This window comes from Danio aesculapii, chromosome 10 (assembly GCF_903798145.1).
Source record: "Danio aesculapii chromosome 10, fDanAes4.1, whole genome shotgun sequence".
Lineage (NCBI taxonomy): Eukaryota > Metazoa > Chordata > Actinopteri > Cypriniformes > Danionidae > Danio > Danio aesculapii.
Window position 1 is genome coordinate 41,890,607 of NC_079444.1, and position 15,819 is coordinate 41,906,425.

The 15,819-nt window shown below is 36.9% G+C and overlaps 1 protein-coding gene across 3 annotated transcripts in view; it reads left to right on the plus strand.

Annotated features, from left to right (window-relative positions):
* The first annotated feature begins 3,629 nt into the window (after nt 1-3,629).
* The window catches only part of setd1ba (SET domain containing 1B, histone lysine methyltransferase a), a 39,522-nt gene continuing 27,332 nt past the window's right edge, over nt 3,630-15,819 (plus strand). The window contains exons 1-6 of one of the 3 annotated variants that reach the window (XM_056466212.1): nt 3,630-3,910; nt 6,013-6,167; nt 6,437-6,535; nt 6,802-7,072; nt 10,619-10,740; nt 13,119-14,144. In XM_056466212.1, coding sequence (XP_056322187.1) covers nt 6,027-6,167; nt 6,437-6,535; nt 6,802-7,072; nt 10,619-10,740; nt 13,119-14,144 — 1,659 coding nt within the window. In that variant the 5' untranslated portion in view covers nt 3,630-3,910; nt 6,013-6,026. Of the gene's footprint in view, nt 3,911-5,576; nt 5,859-6,012; nt 6,168-6,436; nt 6,536-6,801; nt 7,073-10,618; nt 10,741-13,118; nt 14,145-15,819 lie in introns of those variants that run through there. The other 2 variants (XM_056466213.1, XM_056466214.1) reach the window with 2 other exon arrangements.

The following is a 15,819-nucleotide window of genomic DNA, read 5'->3' on the forward strand; positions in this document are numbered from 1 at the left end:
ACATACAATAAGTAATAAATAAATATTTAACTCTATTTTGTGTGTGTGTGTGTATTAAATTCATGTAATAAATGCCGCCTTAATGAACAGAATCATTTTCTTTAAAAAAACAAACATGAAAAAAAAAAAAACCTGACCCCAAACTTTTGACCGGTAGTGTATGTATATAAATATATACACATACATACACACATGTGAGAAATGCAAATGAGAACAGTGTATGGATCAGTTGAGTTTCCTCGCATTTTTCGTAGATTGTCATTAAAATATATATATATATACACAGACACACATAGTCAACATTTGAAGTGGATCAAAACAGTTTATCAAAATTGTCATAAGACAAGAATGGGTGTTCAATAGTTTGACAATTTTCATAAACTTGTATGATCCACTTCAAATATTGACTACTGTGTGAACTGTAAGTTATTATATTGTAAACTGTGTGTTTACTTTTATCTGTTTTCATTAAAGTCACTTGCTATTTTCTTTCTTATTTTTAATTATGTCTTTTAAAACACATTTGTATACAATTTTCATTAATTTTATTTCAGTTTAAGCTATTTTAGCACATAAAGTAACCTTAAAAAAATTAGTTTTTAATTTTTTTTAAAAACATGTAAAGGTCAATATTATTAGCCCTTTTAAGCTATATTTTTTCCCAATCTAGTCTACAGAACAAACCATCGTTATACAATAACTTGCTTAGTTAACCTATTCTGCCTAATTAACCTAATTACCCTAGTTAAGTGTAATTAGTGTAATTAACCTAACCTGCCTAGTTAACTTAAATAACCTAGTTAAGCCTTTAAATGTCACTTTAAGCTGTATAGAAGTGTCTTGAAGAATATCTAGTCTAATATTATTTACTGTCATCATAGCAAAGATAAAATAAATCAATTATTAGAAATGAGTTATTAAAACTTTTATGTTTAGAAATGTGCTGAAAAAATCTTCTCCCCATTAAACAGAAATTGGGCAAAAATAAATAAGGGGGCTAATAATTCTGACTTCAACTGTATATATTATTTATAAGAAAAAATCTAGTTCCAGATACAACTGATTGTTATTCATGCTTTGGCTGATTTTAATCATTTATTGCAGAGTGAATTTAATAAATTGTTATGTAATTGTTTAATGAAGTTGATGTTTTCTGTCATCTTAAAATTAGACTAAATGTAAAACATCTTGGCCAGAACTCCCTAGAAGAAGGGATTTCCGATCATCTCAATGGGATTTTCCAGAAATAAAAATAAGGAATAAATAAATAAAAAGGGCGCTGTTATAGGCAGCAAAGACAAGCCTCTCGGGATCTGTAAAAATGATAAACAGCTTCATTTATTTTACCAGTGGCCAATGGGTGACAGCTCGTGTCTGTCCCACAGCGTCACAGCCAATCAGAGAGCAGAAAATAAGTAGTTATTCTGCTCCCATTCCTCACAGATAGGAGGCGTCATGTTATCACTTCTCGTCACATAACTCTTCATCTGACTCAGAACCAGGTAACATAAAAAAAAACTGCTTCAATTATTTACAAACACCACCTTTATTTACTAATGCGAGTCATTATGGTACAAAAATAGAGTATTAATCTATAAACACATGTCAAATGCGGCCTACAGCAGTGGTGAACGGACGTGTTTGTTTTACGCCATATGGGCCCTTTTGGTTGTTTCACATCAGCTAAATAATAATAAAACCGCAAATGTGACTTAGAGGAAATAACCAATTGGGTGAAGATGGGAGAAAATTAGAAGGCTACAAGTAAACTTATCTGTCAATAAATACAAGACAACATTTATGCAAGCACAAAGTCATTTATTAGGTTATAAGATAGAAAAACTGGTGGGTGCAGCATTTAATTGTAGATATACTTACCATACAAAATGGATCACAATCCACATTTATTATAAATGTTATACGGAGAAAGCCCACCGTGAGAAATGCAAATCAGAACAGTGTACTGATCAGTTGAGTTTCCTCGGATTTCATGTGGATTGACATTAAAATGGCATTAATTGACATTATAAAGACATTACGCAGTCAATATTTCACACGTCTCCACTACAAACAAAATAGCCTACAAAATACTACTTTTGCTTTAATGCATTAGGAGTTATTCCGAATAAAATAAAGAAATTATAGCCTACTTAATCTAAATAAAGATGTTTAGCCTATGATAAAGATCAACTCCAGACATCCAGAACAGATAAAAGCGCACACGTCTGTATATCGAGTAGAAAGAAGCAGAGACAAAACAACTGAACGATATAAACTGATGACCTTGTTTTCAGCCCTTCTTCCCTGCTCTTAGAAACGGCTTACGTTCGCAGGATACGAAGATAAAGAGGATTTTCCTAATTAAACAGAGCCATAAAATGGCCTCATGACCCACTTCAGCCACGGTCACCATGTCTCCAGCCTTCCTTTCTGGCATATTCAGACACCAGTCCTACTTTAGACTAAGGCAGAGAGACAGAATAGTAATGGTGTGCATGCAGAGACCAGGCGTGAATCCTAACCGCGGAAAACAGATGGTGCGTTTCCTTGCGCAATACAATTCTGCTTGATAAATTGGAATTGGCGTCGCCCCAAAACGCAGAGAAAAAGGGAAAAATAAAGATTTAAACATAATAAAAACGAATATAATCAAATTCGACTGATGAGATACTTGGGAAACGATAATATCCGAATAAACTGAAAAGATTTACACCCATAAATTGTGCGAAAACACGACGATTTGCATACCACATACCGGTATGTGTTGCAACAGTGTGATAAATTCAGCAGAAGATCTGAGAAAGCTATAAACAGTGCGCAAATCCTGCATGCATCACGTCAAATGATCCTTTTAATGTCTGGCGAATAAACTGCGCCGAATGTTCTTGAAAGGGGGACGAGAGAGAGAGAGCACAGAGGACTTGATATTCCCTTTGTACTTGCTGATTGAAATGCCACAGAGTGTTTGAGATTCTTTCTCCGACCTTGAATGGTTAGGTGGGTGCAGTCATTTCGCGGCAAGCGTCCAAGCTCTCAGATTACCGCTGTGTGCTTTGTGCCACAGGGTTTCCAGAGCTTTGCGTCGAGGGCGCGTTTTACGCACAAGAAATTACTGCGAGTTTTTGTGCAATATCCTGCTTTCTTAAAGAGCGAGCACATCTTGTCGATTTGTTTGCAATGATTGCCACGTATAAAAAGGCAGTGTCAGTAAAAACCGACAGACCGACAGCCTCGCCCATAAATGGCGCAGCAAGCTTTCTTTTCCACAATGATGTCCTTGTGAAGACGCCATGTTGAAAATGAGAACAGCAGAGAAGCCATTAAACAACAGGCTATTTCTGAGGTCGCCTGGACATGGGTCAGAATGAGAGGTGTTTACTACAATGATTTTTACACCTTTATCTGTCTATTTTATTTAACCACTAATAAAAATACACAGTGAGGAAACAATAATACTTAGATAAAGATTAAGACAAATGTGACTTTAAATGTAAAACGTTAAAACAAACATTCCCATTTTTTGGTGTGAAATAAGGTCGTATAAACTATTACCTTCGTAAAGAGAAAGGAAATCCCTCTCAGTGGTGAAGGACGAGTGAATTTCTCTTGTCATTCTGTCTTCAGGAAGAGAAAGAGAGGGATTGTTTGCATATTGCAATATCTAAAAAGTGCCTCAAGATTTCCATCAGCTCCACTCGCTGGAGACTGCGCAGATATGTGTGTTAAATGGTGAATTATGTCGAAAAAGACGGCAGAAAATGGTTATTGTCGTTTTCTTCCTTTTAGGCGTTGCAACCCAACCCCCATCTTTAAAGCCAGTGTGTTACAGGATCCGAAGATGGGAATGAAAACCTTCCTGTTTCTCCATCGTATAGGCCTGATTGATTTTTTCCAACAAGAAAATGTTAAGGTAAATATCTCTGCTAGTGTATTAATAATTGTGTATGTTCAAAATCGCATTTAAACATTTTCTGTACGATGTTATGTGACTAATAGTGTTATGAAATGAAGGTTTGTCCTTGGCACAAGGTCAGATATACATTAAACGTTCACTTACTAAAAATACAAAGGGATTTACTTCCATTTCATTGTAAAATCAGGAATACATCAATCCCAATCTGCACACAATGAAAGAAGTGAATTCCACATATTTATTTAAATATAAATTAACATTTTTTCCCTCCTAAAAAAAATGTGTTTTGATAAAAGTACTGCTGTGGGGTTAAAAACAGTGAGGCGCAACCAGGATGAGCATTAACAACCACAAACCCCATCAATCATACCTGTGATTCAGCATTTTTGTAAAAGGCCAATCGTCCTTTTTTTCTCTTTGGTCTGCCTTGTTTGCTGAAATGTGAGAAGCAATCAATTTAAATGGAGATTTAAAAGAGAACAGCATGCAACTGAATGTATCTGAAGACAAAGCTAGGCTTTAAACTAACAAAAATAAATCCCACATAGGGAGCACTGAAAATAAAAAACAGCCATATAATGCTTTAGTTTAAATAGCAATAAAACATTTATTGTGCAGCTAAATAAGCAAAGACAACAAAGATAAACTTACTTATTGATTAATGTTTGGCCCTAAGCAAGGCAGGGCCCTAAAAGCAGTTGGCAATTTTCATGTGTTTTATCTTTCTTTAAACATTCTAGTTATTAATATAAATCAAAATACAAAATGTTTATTCAGTAGCATTTCACCAAAGAATAAAATACTGTTATATGGGTGTGCCATGACCTAGTTTGCTGGGACAAAGATGGTTTCCAGGAAGAGAAAAAAAGTGTAAAAATGTCAAAGGGATATCATCCAACATTTCATCTTCCTTCTTCTCAGATCCTGCAAACAGAAACACTGTATGTATTAAATAGTCCATAAAAGGCTGATGAAATCAAGATTTAGATCCCTTTAGGAACAAAGGAAACCCATTTTGACCATTGAGTCCCAATGTAGGAGAAAATGGCTGCGCCTGCATTCAGCCTTCTTTCTGCTCTCTGTAGGAAGAACTGAAGGCTGTGCTTCTAATAGCTGAATCCACCGTGGTGCTTCAATCTGATTGGCCAGAGAGGGAACTGCTGTTAACCAGCCAATTGCCCAAGCACCGCAGAATATCAAACGATGTTGAGGACGGATTGAGAAATGTACCACAACTACTGTTAGTACGAGATAAACCCAACATTAGGTGTTTAAACACAATAAGCAACATAGAAAAGCTTTATTATTATATATATTTGTGTTTATATAAGGTCATTAAAGTTATTTTTAAAGACGTATTTTTATATACACAACTTAAAACGTATTTCTGAATTAATGTTTAAACTAATGTAAATCTGCGTTTCATTTTTAAAACACATTATATGTGCGTTCAGCGCGTGTCCCAATTCAGTTTTAACAACCTTCCCCAGCGTTGCTCCTCCATGTCCATCTTGTATTTAACGTTCATGTAAATCTATCGCGCAGATTCAACGCGCACCCAACCTTCGTGTTTCTGCTCGAAATGTACAATATTCCATCTTTCTTTTCGTTTATCACACTGAACTCTATTTGTATGATTTATCGACGCTCGTATAAAAATACTGCGTTTTCTCAACGCCTCAGAATAATAAATCGAAAGCGCGTGTCGAATGTGCTGGAAGGTTGAGATAGTGGTGTATTGTAAGAGACAGAAACCCCAGACTAGAGGCACACAATATGTGTTGGCTCGCAAAAAGGAGGCAGTATCTTTAAAATCATGTAATGTGATCGGCGAATCGTTCAAGATCAAGCCGTTTTATATAAAACTACTCGATCGGGCACAAAATGTCCAGACCTGGAGAAAGAAATAAGCTAAATGAAGATCACGGTAGAAGACAGAGTTCAAGTAAGCTCTCTTTTTTTTTCTTCCTCTGTAATGTCTGTTTCGGGCACCGCTTCAAACCCCCCGTTTTCTGCAATGTACTGTTTGTGTGCAAATAAACTGTTTGCGATGTCATGATCATGAAGAGCACTGTGTGTTTTTGTCATCTCTTCGCTAGGTTTGGCGAACGGAATGGACAACAGCCATCCTATCTGCAGTTCGGGAGAGAAACGAAGTCATCATTGGAGAAGTTACAAGTTGATTATTGACCCAGCGTTGAAAAAGGGTTCGCACAAAGTGTACCGCTACGATGGACATCAATTCAGCATGCCGGTGAGAGGAACCAGCCGTTAGAACGACCAGAACCGGATGCACGGGACCCCCGTGTATCGTCGCGCGTTCAATGGATACAATGCGTTGTAAACACTTGACACAACACATCAAAGAGTTTCAAACTTGCGTTACCAATCACTCTATTAACTTCGCTTTTTCAACTAAACCAGCTTATTTAAGTTAGTCGTGCTGTGTTAGTTCTGTTGACAGCGTCTGAGCTGTTTAAAGTACCCTAAAGTGTGTATAAATGTACTTGTTTTTGTTTGCAGAGCCTTGGAATGTCACCCGTGGACATCGTTCGAGATCCGAGAATCGGTCGTCTGTGGACTAAGTACAAGGAGACTGATCTCCCGGTTCCTAAATTTAAGGTAGGTCAGTCACACCCCCCTTGACACATGTGTGCAGTTGTCTTGAGTGTTTTTACACTTCATAGACACGTAACGGATTAAACGTTTATTTTTTTCGGTTAAATTTTCAAAATAACGTTACTCAACTGTCATTTGATTTAAATTCAAATTGTCAACGGTTTTCGGTGATTACTTTGAGAGGCCGTTGTTATAGTATAACACCGCACATATAACCGTGGGTGCATTATGGAATTAAACTATACTAATTATTGGTTTATTTACCTCAGATCGATGAGTGTTACATCGGCCGGGTTCCCCCGAAGGAGATCACGTTCGCCAAACTCAATGACAACGTCAGAGAGGGATTCCTCACTGACATGTGCAAGAAGTTCGGCGACATCGAGGAGGTGGAAATATTGTACAATCCGAAGAACAAAAAACATCTCGGAATAGCTAAAGTTGTTTTCGGAACCGTCAAGGCGGCGAAAGATGCCGTCCAGAACTTGCACAACACGTCTGTCATGGGAAACATAATCCACGTGGAGCTGGATCCAAAAGGTAAGCAAGAATTAACTGTTAAACTGCAAGACTGTGGATATATAACTTAATAGCAATAGGAAAGTTATAATTTGACAGGATATCTCCTAAATTACACACGGGTCTGCAGTTTTTAATGGGTTGTTTGTAACTTCAAGTCACGTGCGTAAATTTACGTTGGTTGCTTGGTAACCACTAAACAGCATGTCAGCTGGAGAGGGATTAACTGATGTGCGTGCTTTGATTTTGTTTACTGTAAAAATAAAGATATTGGAATATAGTTGCATGCAAAATACATTTGTTTAAGCATAATAAGCTTTGACAATAATCTTTAAGTATTTAGATTCAAAATGTAGGCTTTAAAAGATAAAGGAGGTGGTTACCATCGACTACAACATAATAATTGTACAAGTGAAAGTGTTTGTAATGTTAAACCTTTCATTTAGACGCTTTACTGAAGGACAAGCACATTGAATGGTCATTAACCTTGTAGAAGTGAGATGTTTAAGGCAGGATGACAGCTGTAGCGGGTTCTCCTCTCTTAAAGAGACAGTACCCTTTAATCTGTTATCACCAGTGATGTGGATACAAAGTGCTGTCATTTCATAGATTATATGCTTATTTCTTATTTTATCTAGCGACACATATGTTGTGTATATGTATTTATAAATGGTTATTTGTAAAGAATGTAGCATTTTATACAATTATTTTAATAACTTTATTTTCAAGTGAGATTGCTTTCCTTTAGCATTTCCATTTTTAGTAATATTGACACTGAAATAGTTTTCTGTAATGTTTTTATGATAACACAACAACAGCTTTATGTGAACAACTAAAATTAAACAAATTGGCCTGTAAAATATCTTCTGGACAGCATGAGAAATTTAAGTTGCCTTGTTATTTGTATTTTTTCCCAAAATTGTTAATATAATAATATATTATAATTATGTTTTATCTCATAATTAATAGACATACAAAATATTGTACTAAAGAACTTTATTTTGAATCTAGATGATTTGTCAATAATGTCTGGCATTGTGTTAAACAATATGAGAAATCCAAGTCAGATATTTTATGTCTGTTTATGTATGTATGTATGTATGTATGTATGTATATGTGTGTGTGTGTGTGTGTGTGTGTGTGTGTGTGTGTGTGTGTGTATATAAATATATATGTATGTATGTGTATGTATGTATATATATGTATGTATGTATTTATGTATGTATATATATATATATATATATATATATATATATATATATATATATATATATATATATATATATATGTATATGTATATGTGTATGTATATGTATATGTATATGTGTATGTATATATATATGTATATGTATATGTATATATATGTATATGTATATGTATATATATATATATATATATATATATATATATATATATATATATATATATATATATATATATATATATATATATATATATAATGTGGTCTGCATGGAATTAAATTACAAAGTCACTGTTTTATATACTGAAAGCATATTAAAGTGCAAGTAAAGCGTTTACTTTCAAATAGCTTTTGTCAAAATCAAATGGGTAAAATAATGTTCCTTCATTATTCAGTGTAACATATGTAGCTATGTCTCATTCTGATCTGCACTTAATGTGTAAAATAACAGGTTATCATAATAAATTGTCATTTTTTAAGTTAAATATGTAAAATGTGTGTACAGAATAAGAGTATAAAGATTTACAATTCCAATTATTTCAATTCCAAAGTATTTTTGTAGCTGCGCTATGATCTAGAGCTGGGCAATACATTGTTTCAGCATTGATATCGCAATGTTTGCATCTGCAATAGTCAAGTTTCAGGATCTGCAATGTCGAATATATATTATAAATTATTATAGTTGACCAGGAGCCACAGAAAACACTCATAAAATTGTAAAGTTAAAGTGTTTTAGGGCTTGTGACTGTGTGAACATTTCAAGCCAGGTAAATCATTGAGGCACAAGAAATCAAATTGTTTATAACTATTAAAAAAAAGAATTGTAATTGTGTTAAACTTTTTGTTCACAATTTGGCTACCTGAATATTGCTAGACTCCCAGAAAACAGTTTGTTTCAATTGCATTTTTGCTTTACTGTATTTAGCAATACTTATGATGGATTAATTGTATTTTATGCAGATGCACTCTGCTACAAAATTTATTACAGTCAGTCTAAAATTTTTTTTTTTTTCCAGTCGTCTAGTGAAAATCGCAATGTCAGTTTTTTCCAATATCGTGCAACCCTACTATGAGCTTTAAATATAATCTTTTAATGTTATCTGATTATTCTTAATCTAAATTTGCCTAGATTATTATTAATTTTTTTTTATTATACTTTTGTTGAGCTGAATGACATTTTAGGATGTGTTTACTTTAAATCATTGTAAAAATGTGCAGTATAGGGATGCACCTATATGGATTATTTGGCCAATATTGATAACCGATAACTCATAAGAATTGGAGGCCGATAACCGATATATTAGCCAATAAATATTTCAAAATGTTGAATTTTTATACAGTAAACAACTGATTTTATTTGAAAAAAATTTCATGAAAGTGTGAACTGATCTATTGAATAGTCTACTCAAAGCAGTAATTTCAAAATTGCAAGGTGATTATAGAGATATATTCACAATTTCACTTAAATTAGCATGCCGAAAATAAATGATTTCCTTTTCATTGCATAGCAAATTAACATGCAACTTGACTGATGCATAAAAATAATAGGTGTAATAACAAAAAGTAAAAGTAAAATAAATATATTTTAAATAAAATGAAAAAGAAAGAACGAAGAACTAAAACCAGCTCAAATGCTCTTGAATAAAACGTGTTACACATGTAATACATTTCCTGAGGCGATTTTAAAGCAAAATACACAATAATGTGATAAACATATCTACAATGATTAGGAATGTGGTTACTGACTGAGTTATTAACGCACAGCAATACCACGGACTTTGAAGTAATAAACAATGTGAGGAAAGCTCTGTTATAGTGCACTACACAAGTCTGAGCAAGTTCGACCCACGCATGCGCGAGGCAGGCAGTTCTGTACAATTACGTAATCTATCGGCTCAAAGATATCGGCCTAATTTTGACAACGGACCGATAACGATAACAATAAAAATAGCCTTTATCGGCCAATAACGATATGGCCTTCGATATATCGTGCATCCCCAGTAGTTATTGTTTGCACAAAATAATTTGGTTTTAAATTAAACACATTCTAATGTACATGGAATAAAGCACAAACCTTTAGTCTGTATAGTATTTATTTTTTTGATAATTAAAAAAAATAATAATTTGACCCCATATGTGGCTGCAAACAAACATTCAATTTGATAAAACATGTCATTATAGTAATTTCTTCCTTTCTTTCTTTCTTTCTTTCTTTCTTTCTTTCTTTCTTTCTTTCTTCCGTTCTCCCTTTCTTGCCTAGATGGAACTAATAGATACAACGTGTGTATTTCTTTTAGATGTAGTGCACGTTGTGTGTGAGTTATCATGTTCACCACAGCAGCGTTCCTTCTCATCCATCTGTCCAGGTGAAAATCGCCAGAGGTACTTCCAGCGTCTGATCAATGGAAGTTATACTCCGCTCACTCTTCCAGTCGGTGGAGAAGAGGCCTGTGATGTTTCTCCCCGCAGCTTGGCTGAAGCCCTGCTGGTAAAAACCCAAACATTATTCCATTACATCTGACATTAATTACACAATACATGAGCTCAGTATTTTGCTTTAAAGACCTTGTTTGTTTTATGCATTGGTTTTACATATTCAGAAACATAATCGCATGCATTAACTTGAAATGTCAATATTTTGGTGAGCTTAATGTAATTCAGTTAGTTTGTGCAGCCAGTTTAACAACAACAACAACATCCTGGTTTAGTTAACAAAACAGTAGTATTTTTCTTTACTAATCTTGCACTATTGAGTTTTTAAATCATTTGTTACTTGAGAAGTTTTCATTTGGATCTGTTTGTTAATGCAACGTTTTAATAGAAATTTCTTTTACACTAGTGCGCCATACACCATGCTGTGAGTCCCTTTGTAACAGAAACGTCTTTATCTCTAATCCAGTTTATCAGTTCAGCAGGTGGTTAAATGGACACCGGTTGAAATGCACATAATAACTGCTACCAGCAGAGAGCTGCACACTATTACAACATGCACTTTGAACAGTCTCCCCTCAGTTATGCCCATTATAACACAAAGGGGCCATATTGAAAACAGTGCCATTAACCAATGTTTGTACAATGTATTTGATTAGCATGTAAATGGTTAAAGAGGTCCTATTATGCTTTTATTTGATGTCTCGGCTGTCTCCAGAATGCGTTTGTGATGTTTCTGCTCATAATTTCACACAATTAATTTATAATACTAGACTGTAAATGCTTGATTGCGGGTGTAAACAGAAACACAGTTTTGTTTGTCACTTTAAATACAAATGAGCTTCTGCTCTCCTCCCATTTTAAAAGGGCGGAGACTTTACATCTTGTTCCTCAGTTACTCCAGCAAGTATAGTTTTAATGCCTTGTCATTTTAAACTCCTGATATGTGTTTTCTAAATGCACAGAAAGCCAACTGCCCTTTCCTTTGTTGAATACGTTGGTTCTATCCGTGAATGTTAAGAATTGAGTAAGGTATCACGTGTAAGGGTTTCTGTTAATTTTAATATCTTAAATCATTTTAAACAGGTCTTAATATACATTTAGAGTTGCCCGATCAGACCAGGTCTTTGATTTGTTGAAACCTTGCATGTGAAATTAGCAACAGTCAATGCAAATCAACCAGGCTTGCTCCTAGAAGTAAAGGGATAGTTCATTCAAAAATGAAAATTGTCATGATTTACTCTCCCGGCACTTACTCAAAAACCTATTTGAGTTCCTTTCTTCTGTTGAACACAAAAGAAGATATTTTGAAGAAAGTTGAGAACCTGTAACCATTGACTGTTACTATTACTATCACTAAACTATTATTTTGAGTTCAACAGAAGAAAGGTTTATTATCACTTGAGAGTGAGTAAACTGTGAGTAAATGTTAATTTTTGGGTGAACTGTCCCTTTAAATGGCCATGAAACCCCCCCCCCCCCCCCCCCCGTCCCACACCTCTAGTTTGAAAAAAGTCAGGAAAGTGGGTGAATCCAGCTGCATAGGTGGGAGTGTCGAGTGGTGAAAGAGGAAAGGGTTTGCATGAAAAGGAGAGTTTCAGTATGTGCACGCACTAATTTTCACAGCGGCAACACATACACAGGGGAAAAAGACAGTGACTGTGTTTACATGTACATCAGAAATCGAATTATTTGCCAAATTATTAATTTGTCGACTTTAACAGCAGTTTGGCACTTTCACTTTCATTCAGGAACTTTTCATGCATGCCCCCCGTGACAAACAAGCTATTGGATGCGAGGAACTGCTGGAAGAGTGTAGTTTTAAATGAATTTGATACTGCACGCCTTATGGGAGAAAAAAAAACTTTCTTGGTAACCTAGATGCACTTGGTAGGTGCAGAGATTAGTATCAGAAAGCTGTGTGTGTGTATAGACTATCCTGTCACACAATGCGGTTGAAATTCCTACACGACAGTAATAGTTTGATTAAGGTGTTTACATTCGGAGAGCAGCATTTACAGCGGATATTTCATAATATTGCAGTGATATTAACGTACTGTAAACTTAGTAACTAAAACATTTTGACTATGGTATGTCTTTAAAAACTGAAAGAGTACTGCTGACGATATGAGCTAACTTTGCCATCTGAATAAACAAAGAACACTGATCACACACTTACCAAATCTGTAGAGACAGGACACATATTTAACTGTCAACATCTCAAAAAATGTGTTTTGGTGTTTTGTGACCCTTTAAGGGAGTTCAGAATTAGTGTTTTGTGCTTTTGTACCATTGCAGATCTATCCAGCAAACAATAAACAAAATTAAAATTGTAAAAAATATTTTATAAATCCATAAGAAATGGTTGGGGCTGTGGTTTTATACACAGAACGCTTTGCACTTTTAAATTGAGTACTTGGTCTCTTGTGTCCGCAGGCTTGCGAGCCCTCCAGAAGACTGTTCGAAGGCAGTTCATCTGTAGCAGCAGGCACAGCGACACCGAGTGGCACCAACACACCCATGTCCCTGGATACGGCCTATTCCAGCCTAAGGCAGGATACGCCCCAGTCGCAGGGCACCCCGCACACCCCGCGTCCATCAGGCACCCCGTTCTCTCAGGACTCCAGCTATTCGAGCAGGCAGGGCACACCAGCGTTCCAAGCCAACCGTGCCGAATCATCAGGAGGCTACAAATCGAGGAGACATGAAACCAAATTTCAGGATGCCTACAACCGTAGACCAGAAAGGCGATATGTCCATGGATCAACGCAACGCAGTAATGCAGAACAGCCGCCCTCTTTTAAGCAGCATCAACCACCTGAGCCGCCATCGCCTGCATTCGCGCACACGCCGCCACCACCAACCAGTGCGAATTTTAAAACTGCTTATTCTCAATATCAGCCCCCAATTCCCCAAGTGTACACAGAAGCCTCCTACCACCAACCTGTTCAGCGGGAAGTGGATTACAGGAGACCACCTCAAGCTCCACCTCCCCCAAGCACTGATTTTCTGCCTGTCAGAGACAGACCCACGACTCCACCAATCCCTGAGCCTCCTCCTGCTCCAGAGACCCAACCAGCGACACCTCCGCCTTCCACACCAGAGCCTTGTCCATCGCCTACCCTAGAGTCCGAGCGTAACAGCCTGGACTCCCGCATAGAAATGCTCCTGAAGCCCTTCCTGAATGAGCGTGGAGACTCGGATGCTGAAGTGCGGATGGATGGGAGCCCAATCTCCTCCTCGTCATCCCAGCTGTCCCCGATCCCACCCCAGCGACCCTCGCGGCCCTCAAGCACTGGGCTGGAGGACATCAGCCCAACTCCGCTGCCTGATTCAGAAGATGATGAACCGATCCTTGGTACTGCTTCACTGTTGGCGAACTCAAGGGGCATGTCGCCCTCCAACATGCACAGTAAAAGCTGTGTGGGAGAACCACGGACGCCCATCGACAAAATGGACACGGTAAGATTTGAGCTGAACTTTACTGTGAAATCACATTTATTTGACAAACAAGAAGTTTATCTAAGGTGAAAAATTTATTCTGCGTCGATTCAGAGAGTTTTAAAAGGTTTTACTATTCTCTCCTAAAGCGAATGGTTACAGTTAGCGAGTAGTTACATATAGGGTTGTTCGACTCCTTACAAATACCACTTAAACATAAAATAATCATTTAATAAAGTTAGGAATGGTTTAAGCGAATTACAAGTGTTTATAGAGAGCTGTGTTTACATTTGAGTGTATGACTAGAGTGCCGTCTGCTGTTAAAACTAGCCTAGAGTGCCATCTGCTGTTAAAAACTAGCCTAGAGCGCCATCTGCTGTTAAAAAACTAGCCTAGAGCGCCATCTGCTGTTTAAAAACTAGCCTAGAGCGCCATCTGCTGTTTAAAAACTAGCCTAGAGCGCCATCTGCTGTTTAAAAACTAGTCTAGAGCGCCATCTGCTATTTAAAAACTAGCCTAGAGCGCCATCTGCTGTTTAAAAACTAGTCTAGAGCGCCATCTGCTGTTTTATAAACTAGCCCAGAGCGCTGTCTACTGTTTAAAAACTAGCCCAGAGCACCATCTGCTGTTTACAAACTAGCCCAGAGCGCTATCTGCTGTTAAAAACTAGCCTAGAGCGCATCTGCTGTTAAAACTAGCCTAGAGCGCGTCTGCTGTTAAAAACTAGCCTAGAGCACCATCTGCTGTTTGAAAACTAGCCCAGAGCACCATCTGCTGTTAAACTAGCCCAGAGTGCCATCTGCTGTTAAAAACTAGCCTAGAGCGCCATCTGCTGTTTAAAAACTAGCCTAGAGCGCCATCTGCTGTTTAAAAACTAGCCTAGAGCGCCATCTGCTGTTTAAAAACTAGCCTAGAGCGCCATCTGCTGTTTAAAAACTAGCCTAGAGCGCCATCTGCTGTTTAAAAACTAGCCTAGAGCGCCATCTGCTGTTTAAAAACTAGTCTAGAGCGCCATCTGCTGTTTAAAAACTAGTCTAGCGCGCCATCTGCTGTTTAATAAACTAGCCCAGAGCGCTGTCTACTGTTTAAAAACTAGCCCAGAGCACCGTCTGCTGTTAACAAACTAGCCCAGAGCGCCATCTGCTGTTAAAAACTAGCCTAGAGCGCATCTGCTGTTAAAACTAGCCTAGAGCGCCGTCTGCTGTTTAAAAACTAGCCTAGAGCGCATCTGCTGTTAAAACTAGCCTAGAGCACGTCTGCTGTTAAAATCTAGCCTAGAGCACCATCTGCTGTCAAAACATAGCCAAGAGAGCTGTCTGTTGTTAAAAACTAGCCTAGAAAGCTGTTCGCTGTTATAAACTAGCATAGAGCACTGTCTGCTCTTAAGAACTAGCCTAGAGTGCCATCTGCTGCTAAAAACTTCCCTGGAGCGCTATCTGGTGTTCAAAACTAGCCTAGAGTCCCACTTGATGATTTAAAAACTAGTTTAGAGCGCCATCTGTGGCATCTTTTGAGAACTTCATGTTAATTAACTGAACTTCTTGGGTGGAGTTTTTAAACACTTCACTTTAGTTAACTGAATTTGGCTAAGCAAGTAAATAAATCACAAAAAAATCCAATTGGTAATGTATCGCAAGATAATGTCACAATGCAGTCTCGGAACTATTTACTTTGGCAACACACAACAAAAAAGTTG